Source organism: Phyllobates terribilis, unplaced genomic scaffold, assembly GCF_046119375.1.
Source record: "Phyllobates terribilis strain yellow unplaced genomic scaffold, ASM4611937v1 Scaffold_5__5_contigs__length_657084704, whole genome shotgun sequence".
Classification (NCBI taxonomy): domain Eukaryota; kingdom Metazoa; phylum Chordata; class Amphibia; order Anura; family Dendrobatidae; genus Phyllobates; species Phyllobates terribilis.
In genome coordinates, this window is record NW_027362765.1 from 166,032,860 (window position 1) to 166,047,901 (window position 15,042).

Genomic DNA, 15,042 nt, shown 5'->3' on the forward strand with positions numbered 1-15,042 from the left:
GAACCCAGAAACTCAGAGCTGCAAAGCCACTGTGCTAACCACTGAGCCACCGTGCTGCCAGACCTGAGATTTGGACCAGTTGTATGTATATACAGTATACTAGCTATTCAACCTGTTCTACACCCGGGTGGCAAGCATTTTTATTGGTATATGATCTCCCATGCTGGTATGTGCTGCCCCCCTCCTGGTATTTGTGCTGCCCCCATCCTGTCCCCAACATCCTATGTGAGTATGCATGGCACCCCCTCATCCCTCTCCTGGTATGCATGGCACCCCTCACCCTTATATGCATGGCACCCCTCATCCCTATCTTGGTATGCATGGCACCCCTCATCCCTATCCTGTAATGCATGGCACCCCTCATCCTTATCCTGGTATGCATGGCACCCCTCATCTCTATTCTGTAATGTATGGCACCCCTCATCCCTATCCTGGTAGGCATGGCTCCCCTCACCCCCAATCCTGGAATGCATGGCACCCTCACCCCCAATCCTGGTATGCATGGCATCCCTCACCCCCAATCCTGGTATGCATGGCACCCCTCATCCCCAATCCTGGTATGCATGGCACCCCTCATCCCCAATCCTGGTATGCATGGCACCCCTCATCCTCAATCCTGGTACGCATGGCTCCCCTCATCCCCAATCCTGGTATGCATGGCACCCCTCATCCCCACTCCTGGTATGCATGGCACCCCTCATCCTCAATCCTGGTATGCATGGCACCCCTCATTCCCAATCCTGGTATGCATGGCACCTCATCTCTTATCCTGGTATGCATGGTACCCCTCATCCCTATTCTGGTATGCATGGTACCCCTTATCCTGGTATGCATGGCACCCCATCCCTCATCCTGGTATGCATGGTACCCCTTATCTTGGTATGCATGGCACCCAATCCCTCATCCTAGTATGCATGGCACCCCTCATCCCTATCCTGGTATGCATGGCGCCTCATCTCTTATCCTGGTATGCATGGTACCCCTCATCCCTATTCTGGTATGCATGGTACCCCTTATCCTGGTATGCATGGCACCCCATCCCTCATCCTGGTATGCATGGTACCCCTCATCCCAATTCTGGTATGTATGGCCTCCTCATCCCAGAAACCTGGTATGCATAGCACCCAATCCCTCATCCTAGTATTCATGGCACCCCTCATCCCTATCCTGGTATGCATGGCACCCCATCTCTTATCCTGGTATGCATGATACCCCTCATCCCTATTCTGGTATGCATGGTACCCCTTATCCTGGTATGCATGGCACCCCCTCCCTCATCCTGGTATGTATGGTACCCCGCATTCCTATCCTGGTGTGTATGGTACTCCTCATCCCTATTCTAGTATGCATGGCACCCCTCACCCCCCAATCCTATTATGCATGGTCCCCTCACCCCCCAATCCTGGCATGTGTGGTACCCCTCATCCTGGTATGCATGGTCCCCTCACCCCACAATCCTGGTATGCATGGTACCCCTCATCCCCCAAATCCTGGTATGTGTGGCCCCCTCACCCCCCAATCCTGCTATGTATGGCACCCTTCATCCCTTTCACGCTGCACACACATACAAAAAAATAAACACTTATACTCACCTTTCTTCCCTGTGCTCCAGCGCTGCTGTGTCCTGTTCTGCTGGAGGCCGGGGGAGGAGTGTGGCACCGGAGTACGCGCATGCCCATACCACGCTGTCCGGCGCCATTTTGCTAAAGACACATTGCAAGTGTGTCTTCAGTAAAATGGCACCGGATAGCGCTATGCGCATACGCCGATTCTGACGCCTCACTCCTGCCCCGGTCTCCGGCAAAGAGAGGCGCCGCGGCAATGCTCCTCACGGTCAGGTAAGTATGTAAGTATGGCACCGGAGATCGTGGTATGCTTTCAGCGTCTACGCATACCGTGATCTACGGCGCCATACACCCCTCTTGCCTGTAACGGCTCCATGCAGTGTTCTGTCTGGAGCCAGACTGCACAGGCGTGTCGCACTTTCGCAGTCTATAAAGCCTTCAGACAGAGACACGCATCTCCCGTTATATTATAGATGTGTAAATCATGAACATTAATTAATTAATTAATTAATAACTATTAACCAATGAAAGTAATGTTTTATATAGTGTATGTTCTGTTAATCAAACTGTACACCTCTACACTTTTTTCAGGATTTAGTTAAGCCTGTGAAACTCCAGAGATGCTAATTGGGAGCTTAACATGTTCTGTGATTGGTCAGGCAGCTGATCCTGTCCATTAACCAGAATAACTATCCTTCTACCTGACTGTGCAGATGAGCACACAGCATCTCTACCAAGAACACCGGGGCAGGAGTGTCTGCCAGAGCAGAAGTGCAGCAAAGTAACTTTGACACAGGCTGCCTAACTATTATGGGTGCATATTTGGAGAAACCATGGATTCAGAGACCCAAACTTACTGCATCATTGGGTTTATACCCTTCAGGAAGTACTTCTGGAGAATGGTATAATATTAATCAATATACATCCTGTCAGGAACGTCAGGGATTCTCACGCACATGATCCTGATTACGCACTAAGTAGCTATCGGCAAGCACATAGTGAGCGTATGGCGTACACACCTCTGGACTCCAATGCATGGAATATGTGTATACGCCCCAGTACGGTCACTGCCAGCTTCACGATAGCCCAATTAATATTATTCGATGCCACCACCGACCAGATTAGAAATATAATACAGGCCTGATCAGACGCCTGCTTTCTGGTAGCATATATGGCTTCGGGGGAGGAACGATTTCAAAGCAAAAGAAACAGGACTATTAAATGTTATATTTAATTCAAAAAGGAGGCAGTGTTTATGAAAAATATACAAAAGGTTTTACAAAGGGAGACATTACAATAGAGAATATACAGTTACACAAAGAAAATGGGATTAAAGAAGAACTTACTAAAGAGATCGCAGAAACGATTCAGTTTAGCTGGAGGGGAGGCGCTTCACTTGATTTGACCGTTATCGAACGTGACCCCTGCTATATAGAATATATGCTTCCAGCATGAGTGTTAACCCATCCTCGACTGGGTCTTTTATGTCGAAGGGGGGACCTGCCCATACATCCCCTGTGATGACATCATGTGGGCTGGGCTCCAGCCTTCATATTTTTATTAAAATATCTAACTTCCCCGATAACTTATTGCAGAAGCTTGCAAGTAACGCCATATTCTTAATTACGAATTTATCTTTCCTTAGAGACTAAACATGGCATAGCTGCGGTCCGTTATTCAGGTACTTTTGTGCCACAGCTCACTGGAGGGGCTCACAGCTATGGAAAACTATGCATATTTCTCCTTAGCTGACCCTGCCGCTAACAACATGTGTCCCATACATCCTTCTCACCTAGGTGTATATTTATCACAGGCCGGTGCCACTAGAAAATACACTCGTATGTTAATTGGGTTAGCAGCTCCCTTTGTGCTAGCATTTGCCGATTAGCCACTTCTCCTGTGTGTGCTAATTTGCATAGACAGCACGTGACCCCCCGCTGACGTCACGTCAAGTGAGGCATGACTCAGCGCTGGGGTCCCCGCGGTGGCTGCTGGGTTGTGGGCGGGGTTACCCCCCGCGTCACACCCTGCATCCACCACGCACTTTCCCAATGGGGAGAGGAAGAGCATGTGGTGGATGCCAGGTGTGACACGCGGGGTAACCCCGCCCACAACCCAGCAGCCACCATGGAACGCAGAAGAGGGACCCTCGGCTGCAGCCTGGACTTGTCGCGACGTCAGCAGATGTCAGCACCGGCTGCAGCCGGGGGTCACGTGATGCCTGTGAGCGGCCAGTGATAGCGCCGCTCACAGGCAGAAACAGCAGAGGAAGGTATTTACAAGAAGCTTCTATTCATCATAGAAATACATTGGGCTATTTTCAATAGTAGTGGACAACCCCTTTAAAGTAGAGTGTGGCGCTGCACCACAGACCACAAGAGAGAGCTGATTACACCAGTTGGGCAACTGGACAGCACACCCACCCATTAGTCTGTATTCGAGAGACACAGATCGTGACATTCCCTCCATCACCAGCAGAATGAAAATGGCGGCGCCTGGCAACAGAAGCAGACGTTGGCAACGTACATCCCGGTGTTAATGTGACATAAAGATATTTTATACATATTTACACCATATTTTGTAGACCCTAATAAAAATCACAGACAGTAATTTTGTGTTTCTACTGAGCTTCCCTTTAAATTGCATTTTCTATTATTGTTACAAAAGGAAAGAAGTCTAAAGTTCACCCTACATGAAACGGAGCAGCAGCACCAGAAGCAGCTGGAGGCTCTTTCTGCTGTGATTGCTGATTTACAACAAGAGCTTCAAGAGGTGAGAGAAGGAGTTCGGTCACAGCTACAGAAGCACAAGATGCTCCTCAACACCAACATGAAGCTGGAGCAGGAAATCTCAGCGTACCGCAGCTTGCTGGAGGGTGAAGAGTCAAGGTGCACCTGTCTAAATTAAACTATAATTACCCATAAACTAGGGAAACTAGATGATGCTGTATTACATAGTGTACCCCAAAATAGTCAAACAAAAGTATAAGAGCTTGAGGGGTTTTCCCACAAACAAAGTTCATTTTAATCAATAGATCTTGGAATAATAATGAGTTCCATAATTGGATGTGTTAAAAAAATGTTCCTGGGCTGAGACAATCTTATAAATGTTCCCTTGCTATGTACAGTGTAATGGCTGTGTCTGACCGTACAGGAACATGGTCTGATCATACCACATCTCCTGGGCAGGGGAGGAAGCAAAAGAGTATACAGACATTACAGCAGGGGATCACAGCTGATTCTTTCTGTGAGGCAAAAAGTTCCACTAAATCTTTTTAAGCAATGTTTTACCTCAAAGAATGAATAATTAGCAAGCCCCAGCTGTCCTGTCTGTATACTCTTTTGCTTCCCCTCCCCCCTGCCCAGGAGCTGTGGTATGATCAGACCGTGTTACTGTACAGTCAGATAGTACACATGGGGCACATTTATAAGATTATCTCAGCACAGTAACATTTTTTTAAACACATTCAATTGTGGAAATTATTATTATTCCATCTATTGAGTAAAATGTTGATTAAAATTAGCTTTGTTAGTTGAAAAAAAAACCTTTGAATACCACCTATCTGAGATAACCACCCTCTAAGTCAATGTTCACCCTAAAAAGAGCCTTTTACATTAGGATACTTAAGATATTTAGCCAAACCAAGGTGTTGTCCAAAAAGAAAAGATCTCCATTTACAGAGAGCTGTTTCTGGGTTCTTTCTTGTCTTCAGTGCAAAATATGAGACTGGTAGGCTGAGGGAAAAGCCTTTCACAGAGGTCTAAAGAGGTAAAGTTTCTCTGTGAGGAAATCAGAAGCAGAGTAAGGAGACTTGTTCCCTGAGAAAGTTATAGTAATATGTATAGGGACATCCAAATCACATTCAAATTACTGTCCACACTTAATTGTCCAGGTTATTATAACATATACAGTTATATGAAAAAGTTTGGGCACCCTTATTAATCTTAAGCTTAATGTTTTATAAAAATTGGTGTTTTTGCAACAGCTATTTCAGTTTGATATATGTAATAACTGTTGGACACAGTAATGTTTCTGCCTTGAAATGATGTTTATTGTACTAACAGAAAATGTGCAATCTGCATTCAAACAAAATTTGACAGGTGCATAAGTATGGGCACCCTTATAATTTTCTTGTTTTAAATACTCCTACCTACTTTTTACTGACTTACTAAAGCACTTTTTTTGGTTTTGTAACCTCATTGAGCTTTGAACTTCAGAGCCAGGTGTATGCAATCATGAGAAAAGCTACTTAAAGTGGCCACTTGCAAGTTGTTCTCCTGTTTGAATCTCCTCTGAAGAGTGGCATCATGGGCTCCTCAAAACAACTGTCAAATGATCTGAAAACAAAGATTATTCAACATAGTTGTTCAGGGGAAGGATACAAAAAGCTGTCTCAGATATTTAACCTGTCAGTTTCCACTGTGAGGAACATAGTAAGGAAATGGAAGAACACAGGGACAGTTTTTGTTAAGGCCAGAAGTGGCAGGCCAAGAAAAACATCCGAAAGGCAGAGAAGAAGAATAGTGAGATCAGTCAAGGACAATCCTCAGACCACCTCCAGAGAGCTGCAGCATCAACTTGCTACAGAAGGTGTCACTGTGCATCGGTCAACTATACAACGCACTTTGCACAAGGAGAAGCTGTATGGGAGAGTGATGCGAAAGAAGCCGTTTCTGCAAGCACGCCACAAACAGAGTCGGCTGAGGTATGCAAAAGCACATTTGGAGAAGCCAATTTCTTTTTGGAAGAAGGTCCTGTGGACTGATGAAACCAAGATTGAGTTGTTTGGTCATACAAAAAGGCGTTATGCATGGCGGCAAAAAAACACAGCATTCCAAGAAACACACTTGCTACCCACAGTAAAATTTGGTGGAGGTTCCATCATGCTTTGTGGCTGTGTGGCCAATGCCGGCACCGGGAATCTTGTTAAAGTTGAGGGACGCATGGATTCCACTCAGTATCAGCAGATTTTTGACAATAATGTTCAAGAATCAGTGATAAAGTTGAAGTTACGCAGGGGATGGATCTTTCAGCAAGACAATGATCCAAAACACCGCTCCAAATCTACTCAGGAATTCATGCAGAGGAACAATTACAATGTTCTGGAATGGCCATCCCAGTCCCCAGACCTGAATATCATTGAACATCTGTGGGATCATTTGAAGAGGGCTGTCCATGCTCGGCGACCATCAAACTTAACTGAACTGGAATTGTTTTGTAAAGAGGAATGGTCAAAAATACCTTCATCCAGGATCCAGGAACTCATTAAAAGCTACAGGAAGCGACTAGAGGCTGTTATTTTTGCAAAAGGAGGATCTACTAAATATTAATGTCACTTTTCTGGTGAGGTGCCCATACTTATGCACCTGTCAAATTTTGTTTGAATGCAGATTGCACATTTTCTGTTAGTACAATAAACCTCATTTCAAGGCAGAAACATTACTGTGTCCAACATTTATTACATATATCAAACTGAAATAGCTGTTGCAAAAACACCAATTTTTATAAAACAATAAGCTTAAGATTAATAGGGGTGCCCAAACTTTTTCATATAACTGTATAACCTATAAGGGAATTCAGAAGTAATTGAGGTTGTTCTTCTGATCAGGATCCTCCTTTCATAACCAGAGTGGAGAGTGGTTATAGAAATCTACCCTGCTTTACACAGGCAACCTACTGTGTAATGCTTAATTTCCCCTGTGGGGGTGCTGCAGGAAAATTATTCACTTACTGAGAGGTTTCCACAAGAATATAAATTTTCATTGTAGGTTCCAGAAGGAGACACTTGTGAAATTATTGTCAAGGGACCTTTTAAATTAATAATGATTCTCCAAAACCGGCATCTACTACAACTTAACTGTTCAACCAAGTAAGAGTAGTAACCTAGATATCATTAGAGATCCAAACAAGGTCCTTTAATTAACACTTTAATAGTGGAGCATGAAGCCAGACATGTTTGTTTGTGCCAACACATTTGGCATGTAAATTGGCTAATAATTAAAAAAAAAATACAAAAATTTAATGGTTTATTCATCAAAAAGGACTTTATTGACTTATTTTTATTAATAGGTTATATGGCACTAGACAACTTCAGGAACCTAACACATCTACAAGCAAAATAGGCTTTACCCTACCTTCAGGTAAGAGTCAGAGCAGCTGTGAAGATTGTCTGCTTCGGTATCTGGATCCACAGAGCACATGGTTAACTGAGGCTCCATATTACTCCTCACTAAGAAGACGCTGGTGAGGAGGAACATGGAAGTCAGGACCCCTGTAGTAGTAACTGGTAAGACAACCCAGCAATCACACTCAAAGCCAAACCTGTGGGTCGGTGATAAATGTTATTGGGGCACTTCCAAACAATCTAGGAGGGATGCACAAAAAATATTAGTCAATTTGGCCCTCACAAATGACCCAAAACAGGCAATATGACCAGAAATATCAATCATTGTTCTTTCTCACTTACATGTTAATGATACATGTCTATGGGTAGGTAAAGGGAGATGAGTGGGATACGATGGTTCTGTGCCTGGTCTTCTTATATATACAACATGAAAATTAAGTCAAGACAGAAAGAACAAAGTAAGTCTCTAAACGTGTAATATTTTTACCATTATAGGCCATGTGGAAAAAATTTCAAAAGTTTACAGGGAATCACGAGAAGAGCAAGACGAAAACCAAGCAATATTTAATGGAAATATTGCAGAAGAAGGAGCGGAGGCGACAGGCACAGTGCAGTAAGTATTACCGGTACATTATTAAATGGAAATTGTCAGCATGTTTTCTTCATGGAAGTAGTGGTACGGTTGAATAGGCACATCTCCCACAATAAGATTGATACCTATTTTGTAGAGATCTGATTTGTCAGTCATGAGAAATCTATTATGTATAACCAAAGAATGGGAAAAGTGACTGAATGGAAGCCACATGAACCATAGATGTGTAAAATAGAACTGGTGCTTGTTAGCCAACACAAGAAACTCAGATTCTCATTAAGCGTAGAAGTCATGTGGAGTACTGGTGCAGCTAGAGTGGTACAACCAGTATGCATATGTTATTACCTAACACCTAGTCATATCAACTGCAAGGATAATGATGTAGGCACTGTGTCCCTCCATCCCGATGAGCGTTTCGCTATGCTTCTTCTAGTGGGCGTAGAAATCTAGCGTAGAACCACAGGCAAATCAGACTGGAAGTGCATTGAGGCGTGTCCAGACACTAGGGCTGCTTCTGCCAAGTGCATGGACATGCCCCCAGCCTGATTTGCATATGGGTTCAGTTCTAGATTTCTCATGACAGGCACATCGGATCTCTACGAAATAGGTATCATTTTTATTGTGGGACAAGCGCCTCTACGGCCAGACCATTACTTCCATATGTAAAACATGCTATAGGTAACATAAAAACTCTGATGCAGCCAATCCTAACATTCAATGAACAAATATATTCTTATGATACAAACCATACTTTGTGTTGTCCAAAATGATGAGGTTTCAAATACCATTAAAGGGCTTGTCCCGGTAGTTAAAAACAAAAACATAAGAAGAAACAGCAAATGTCGTAAAACTAAAAGTAGTCACCTTTTTAATCCCTCTTTAATCCAGCGCAGATGCTAGGGTGGGAACCTGTCAGGGTTGGATTACAGGCTGCGAGAAATAATGTGACACAAAGGCATAGGACCACTGCAGCCAATCACTGATGTCAGCAGTCATGTGCTATACTTACAGGTGTTAAGGGGACGGTTGCAAACAACTTTATTATAATGGAACGCAACCGACCCCGGGGTCCGCAATGCAGCTTGGTGGACTGCTGCCGAACACTTTCCGGGTGAGAAGGAAAGCAACCAACTTAAATGATAAACCCTTCCGTGTTACTGCACACGGGAACGGGTATAGCGGTTCGCTCAATTTCCGTTAACAGCACGGGAGATGCGCGACCGGGGAAGTAGCTGTAGCCCTGTTAACTACACAGGGACTACGCAGTGGGTGCTAGGATGCATGTGTGACTCACGCCGGCGTGTAAGTGCTCTCAGCCGGCGTGCTACCGGACTGAGGAGAATCACACCACGTGGCTCACAGGCGGTACCGGGAACACGGCATCTGCAGACTGCTCGGGGTGTATGGCGACCCCCTAATCGGAGCCAGTCTGTACGGCCAAGCTACCTGCCTATTTCCACTAGCCTGCCTATTTCACTACACCTGCCTATTTCAACTAAAGCACACGTGGAGCTCTATAGGCCAAGTGTCCACACAACAGCATCACTGCTCAATGATCAGAGCGCGACGTCATGTTTATGGGTGGGCCTTTTAAAGATTAAGCCCTGCCCACCGTCGCACCATTGGTGATGTCACCCGCGACCAATCAGGCGGTGCCAGGTCACCGGATCAGCTGGCTCCCAAACCACCAATCACGGTCCACCATGTCACGGGCATGCTCAGTACAGAAAAACCTGGACTTAGACTTTAACAGCCCTCTCTCCCTCCGCAACCTATGCTTCCTGTTGCAACCTGTACTTCTCGTGGACCAGCTAGGTGTTGGGACTGATGATGATGCTGAGTAGCATCAGCACTGGCTGGACCAGAATGGGAGACCACAGAAGGTTCTGGACCCATTTCGAATCCAGCAAACGCCCAATGCCCAACGCCTAACAACAGGCATCACACAACTCTTGGGAAGTGTGACTAGTGGTAGCAGAAACACTCTCTGACATGTTGTGGTTCCAGTACCAACATAGTAACATCCTTAGTTGTGTGACTGTAGTACTGATATCTGGTACTAAAGAAAAGAGCATTCAAGTGATCAGGCTGAGAGGGCGCTGAGCTGAATTACCAGATATGGCCACACAACTATGGACACTGATGTGTCAGCACTACAGTGGTCACATCAATGTGAAATCCTGCTAAAAATCTTCACAGGTGCAACTCTCAGCAACAAGCTGTAGAGCAAGAGTCAAGTAATTTAAAGGGACTCTGTGAGCACAGAATGACTGTTCAAACTAAGTCCAAACGCTCGGTGCTTCATGTCAGGGCCAATCATTTATATACACCTTCCCACCTCCTTGTTTTCCCTCAATATCCACCCTCCCCTATTCTTAAATTGACAGCTCTGGCTTCATAGAGCCAGAGACTGGTGGAGATGGATGGAAAACAAGCAGATGGGAAGGTGTACAAGTGATTCTCTTTAAATTAGAATATCATCAAAAAGTTAATTTATTTCAGTTCTTCAATACAAAAAGTGAAACTCATATATTATATAGAGTCATTACAAACAGAGTGATCTATTTCAAGTGTTTATTTCTGTTAATGTTGATGATTATGGCTTACAGCCAATGAAAACACAAAACTCATTATCTCAGTAAATTAGAATAATTAGCAAAAAACATTTTTAATGGATTTAAAAAGGTCCCTTAGTCTGTTTCAGTAGGCTCCACAATTATGGGAAAGACTGCTGACTTGACAGATGTCCAGAAAGCAGTCATTGACACACTCCACAAGGAAGGTAATCTACAAAAGGTCATTGCTAAAGAAGCTGGCTGTTCACAGAGTGCTGTATTCAAGCATATTAATGGAGAGTTGAGTGGAAGGAAAAAGTGTGGTAGAAAAGGGTGCACAAGCAACCAGGATAACCGCAGCCTTGAAAGGATTGTTAAGAAAAGGCCATTCAAAAATTTGGGGGAGAATCACAATGAGTGGACTGCTGCTGGAGTCATTGCTTCAAGAACCACCACACACACAGACATATACAGGACATGGGCTACAAGTGTCGCATTCATTGTGTGAAGCCACTCAAGACTATAAGACACCGCCAGAAGCATCTTACCTGGGCCAAGGAGAAAAAGACCTGGACTGTTGCTCAGTGGTCCAAGGTGTTGTTTTCAGATGAAAGTAAATTTTGCATTTCATTTGGAAATAAAGGTCCCAGAGTCTGGAGGAAGAGTGGAGAGGCACACAATCCAAACTGCTTGAGGTCTAGTGTGAAGTTTCCACAATCAGTGATGGTTTGGTGGGCCATGTCCTCTGCTGGTGTAGGTCCACTGTGTTTTATCAAAACCAAAGTCAGCGGAGCCGTCTACCAGGAAATTTTAGAGCACTTCATGCTTCCCTCTGCCGACAAGCTTTTTGGAGATGGAAATCTCATTTTCCCGCAGGACTTGGCACCTGTCCACACTGCCAAAAGTACCAATACCTGGTTTAAAAACAACAGTATTACTGTGCTTGATTGGCCAGCAAACTCGCCTGACCTTAACCCCATAGAGAATCTATGGGGTATTATCAAGAGGAAGATGAGAGACACCAGACCCAACAATACAGACGAGCTGAAGGCTGCTATCAAAGCAACCTGGGCTTCCATAACACCTCAGCAGTGCCACAGGCTGATCACCTCCATGCCACGCCGCATTGATGCAGTAATTAATGCAAAAGGAGCCCCGACCAAGTATTGAGTGCATTTACTGAACATACATTTCAGTAGGCCAACATTTCGGATTTTAAAAACATTTTTCAAGCTGTTGTTATAAAGTATTCTAATTTACTGAGATAATGACTTGTGTGTTTTCATTGGCTGTAAGCCATAATCATCAACATTAACAGAAATAAACACTTGAAATAGATCACTCTGTTTGTAATGACTCTATATAATATGAGTTTCACTTTTTGCATTGAAAAACTGAAGTAAATTAACTGTTTGATGATATTCTAATTTAGTGAGAAGCACTTGTACAGTATATAAATGATTGGCCCAACCGTGAAGCACCGAGCGCCTGTACTTGGTTTGAACAATCATTCTGTGTCCAGTTAATGCCATGGCCATTGTTGCCATTCCTGAAGGACGCAGCTGAAATGTATAGGGTCCATTTTTGGGATATTATGTAAACACGTATTCGGTATCTATTTTACAGGACAGAAAAAGTGGACAAAATGATCAGACAGTGGGAAGGCTCCTTCTTCAAGGACAATCCTAAACTGAGAAAGAAATCGGTGTCCCTAAGATTTGACCTCCACCTGGCAGCTGCGGACGAGGCATGTTCCCACACCAAAAAGGACAATCTACCTGACATAGAGGTCAGGTTAATCATGAGACGCTCGTGCAGCATTCCTACCATGAGTCCTTGACCTCACAACTACCAATCCAAAGAGAAAAGGAGGACAGCTAAGATGATACGTAACAATGTGGTAATATTGCTAACAGTATCAATACAATGGGTCGTGTTGGATCTAGGAGGAAAATGAATAGACATTCTTGATGCAAGTATTGCAGTGTGTTTTAATTTGTATGTACCGTATATGTATTTATTTTTGCTGTTCCATCCATCTATAAGTCACAAGAATTTTCCCTATAATTTAGCTGAAGGTAGAAAAGGTAGAAGCCTAAAAAAATATATAGTTTAATTATTTGTTGCCAACAGCTACAATCCACTTCAAACGCTCCATTATCAGCTGTAAGGAGGACCTGTCATTTGCTATAAATATGGAATTTTATTTACCTGGGGTAAAAGCCACTGTACTCCTGAACCGGTGTTCTGGTGTTTCTTTTTTTTCCTGCACCTCTCCATTCTTGAGATATGGCCTCCTCGTCTCTGTTTGTAAATCTAGACTTGTTATCCAAGGGAAGGGTTGAGGACCACTCCCACTTGGCAGATAATACAATGGGAAGAGTGGGGCATATTTCTGGAAGCTCAGGAACAAAAGAAGAACAACTCCAAATTCAGGAGAACAGCAACATTTACACCAGGTAAGATATATACAGTGGGGAAAAAAAGTATTTAGTCAGCCACCAATTGTGCAAGTTCTCCCACTTAAAAAGATGAGAGAGGCCTGTAATTGACATCATACGTAGACCTCAACTTTGAGAGACAAAATGAGAAAACAAATCCTGAAAATCATATTGTCTGATTTGGAAAGAATTTTTTTTCAAATTTTGGTGGAAAATAAGTATTTGGTCAATTACAAAAGTTCATCTCAATACTTTGTTATATATCCTTTGTTGGTAATGACAGAGGTCAAACGTTTTCTGTAAGTCTTCACAAGGTTGGCACACACTGTTGCTGGTATGTTGGCCCATTCCTCCATCCAGATCTTCTCTAGAGTAGTGATGTTTTGGGGCTGTCCCTGGGCAACAAGGACTTTCAACTCCCTCCAAAGGTTTTCTATAGGGTTTAGATCTGGAGACTGGCTAGGCCACTCCAGGACCTTGAAATGCTTCGTACGAAGAGACTCCTTCATTGCCCTGGCGGTGTGCTTGGGATCATTGTCATGCTGAAAGACCCAGCCACATTTTATCTTCAATGCTCTTGCTGATGGAAGGAGGTTTGCACTCAAAATCTCACGATACATGGCCCCATTCATTCTTTCATGTACATGGATCAGTCGTCCTGGTCCCTTGGCAGAGAACCAGCCCCAAAGCATGATGTTGCCACCACCCATGCTTCACAGTAAGTATAGTGTTCTTTGGATGCAACTCAGCATTCTTTCTCCTCCAAACATGACGAGTTGTGTTTCTACCAACCAGTTCTACTTTGGTTTCATTTGACCATATGACATTCTTCCAATACTCTTCTGAATCATCCAAATGCTCTCTAGCAAACTTCAGACGGGCCCGGACATGTAATGGCTTAAGCAGGGGGACATGTCTGGCACTGTAGGATCTGAGTCCCTGGCGGCGTAGTGTGTTACTGATGGTAGCCTGTGTAACATTGGTCCCACCTCTCTGCAGGTCATTCACTAGGTACCCCCGTATGGTTCTGGGATTTTTGCTCACCGTTCTCGAGATCATTTTGACCCCACGGGGTGAGATCTTGTGTGGAGCCCCAGATCGAGGGAGATTATCAGTGGTCTTATATGTCTTCCATTTTCTAATTATTGCTCCCACAGTTGATTTCTTCACACCAAGCTGCTTGCCTATTGCAGATTCAGTCTTCCAAGCCTGGTGCAGGGCTACAATTTTGTTTCTGGTGTCCTTCGACAGCTCTTTGGTCTTCACCATAGTGGAGTTTGGAGTGTGACTGTTTGAGGTTGCGGACAGGTGTCTTTTATACTGATAACAAGTTCAAACAGGTGCCGGTACTACAGGTAATGAGTGGAGGACAGAGGAGCCTCTTAAAGAAGAAGTTACAGGTCTGTGAGAGCCAGAAATCTTGCTTGTTTGTAATTGACCAAATACTTATTTTCCACCAAAATTTGAAAAAAAATTCTTTCCACATCAGACAATGTGATTTTCAGGATTTGTTTTCTCATTTTGTCTCTCATAGTTGAGGTCTACCTATGATGTCAATTACCGGTCTCTCTCATCTTTTTAAGTGGGAGAACTTGCACAATTGGTGGCTGACTAAATATTTTTTTCCCCACTGTATGTATATATGTATGGCAGGTCCACCATAAGCTTCTCCATCCCCATTAAAGGGCTTCTACGTTCATCAGTGTATATAAAAATAAATTTCAAGGAACTCTCCACTATTCATAGCCTCTTCTCAATCACCTAT

The 15,042-nt window shown here is 43.9% G+C and overlaps 1 protein-coding gene across 3 annotated transcripts in view; it reads left to right on the forward strand.

Annotated features, from left to right (window-relative positions):
- Positions 1 to 13,351, forward strand: part of KRT222 (keratin 222) — an 86,247-nt gene extending 72,896 nt beyond the window's left edge. For all 3 annotated transcript variants that reach the window (XM_073683345.1, XM_073683344.1, XM_073683343.1), the window contains 4 exons: positions 4,233 to 4,453; positions 7,635 to 7,705; positions 8,185 to 8,302; positions 12,463 to 13,351. In XM_073683345.1, the coding sequence (XP_073539446.1) occupies positions 4,233 to 4,453; positions 7,635 to 7,705; positions 8,185 to 8,302; positions 12,463 to 12,676 (624 nt within the window). In that variant the 3' untranslated portion in view covers positions 12,677 to 13,351. The remainder of the gene's footprint in view (positions 1 to 4,232; positions 4,454 to 7,634; positions 7,706 to 8,184; positions 8,303 to 12,462) is intronic.
- Positions 13,352 to 15,042: the final 1,691 nt, after the last annotated feature.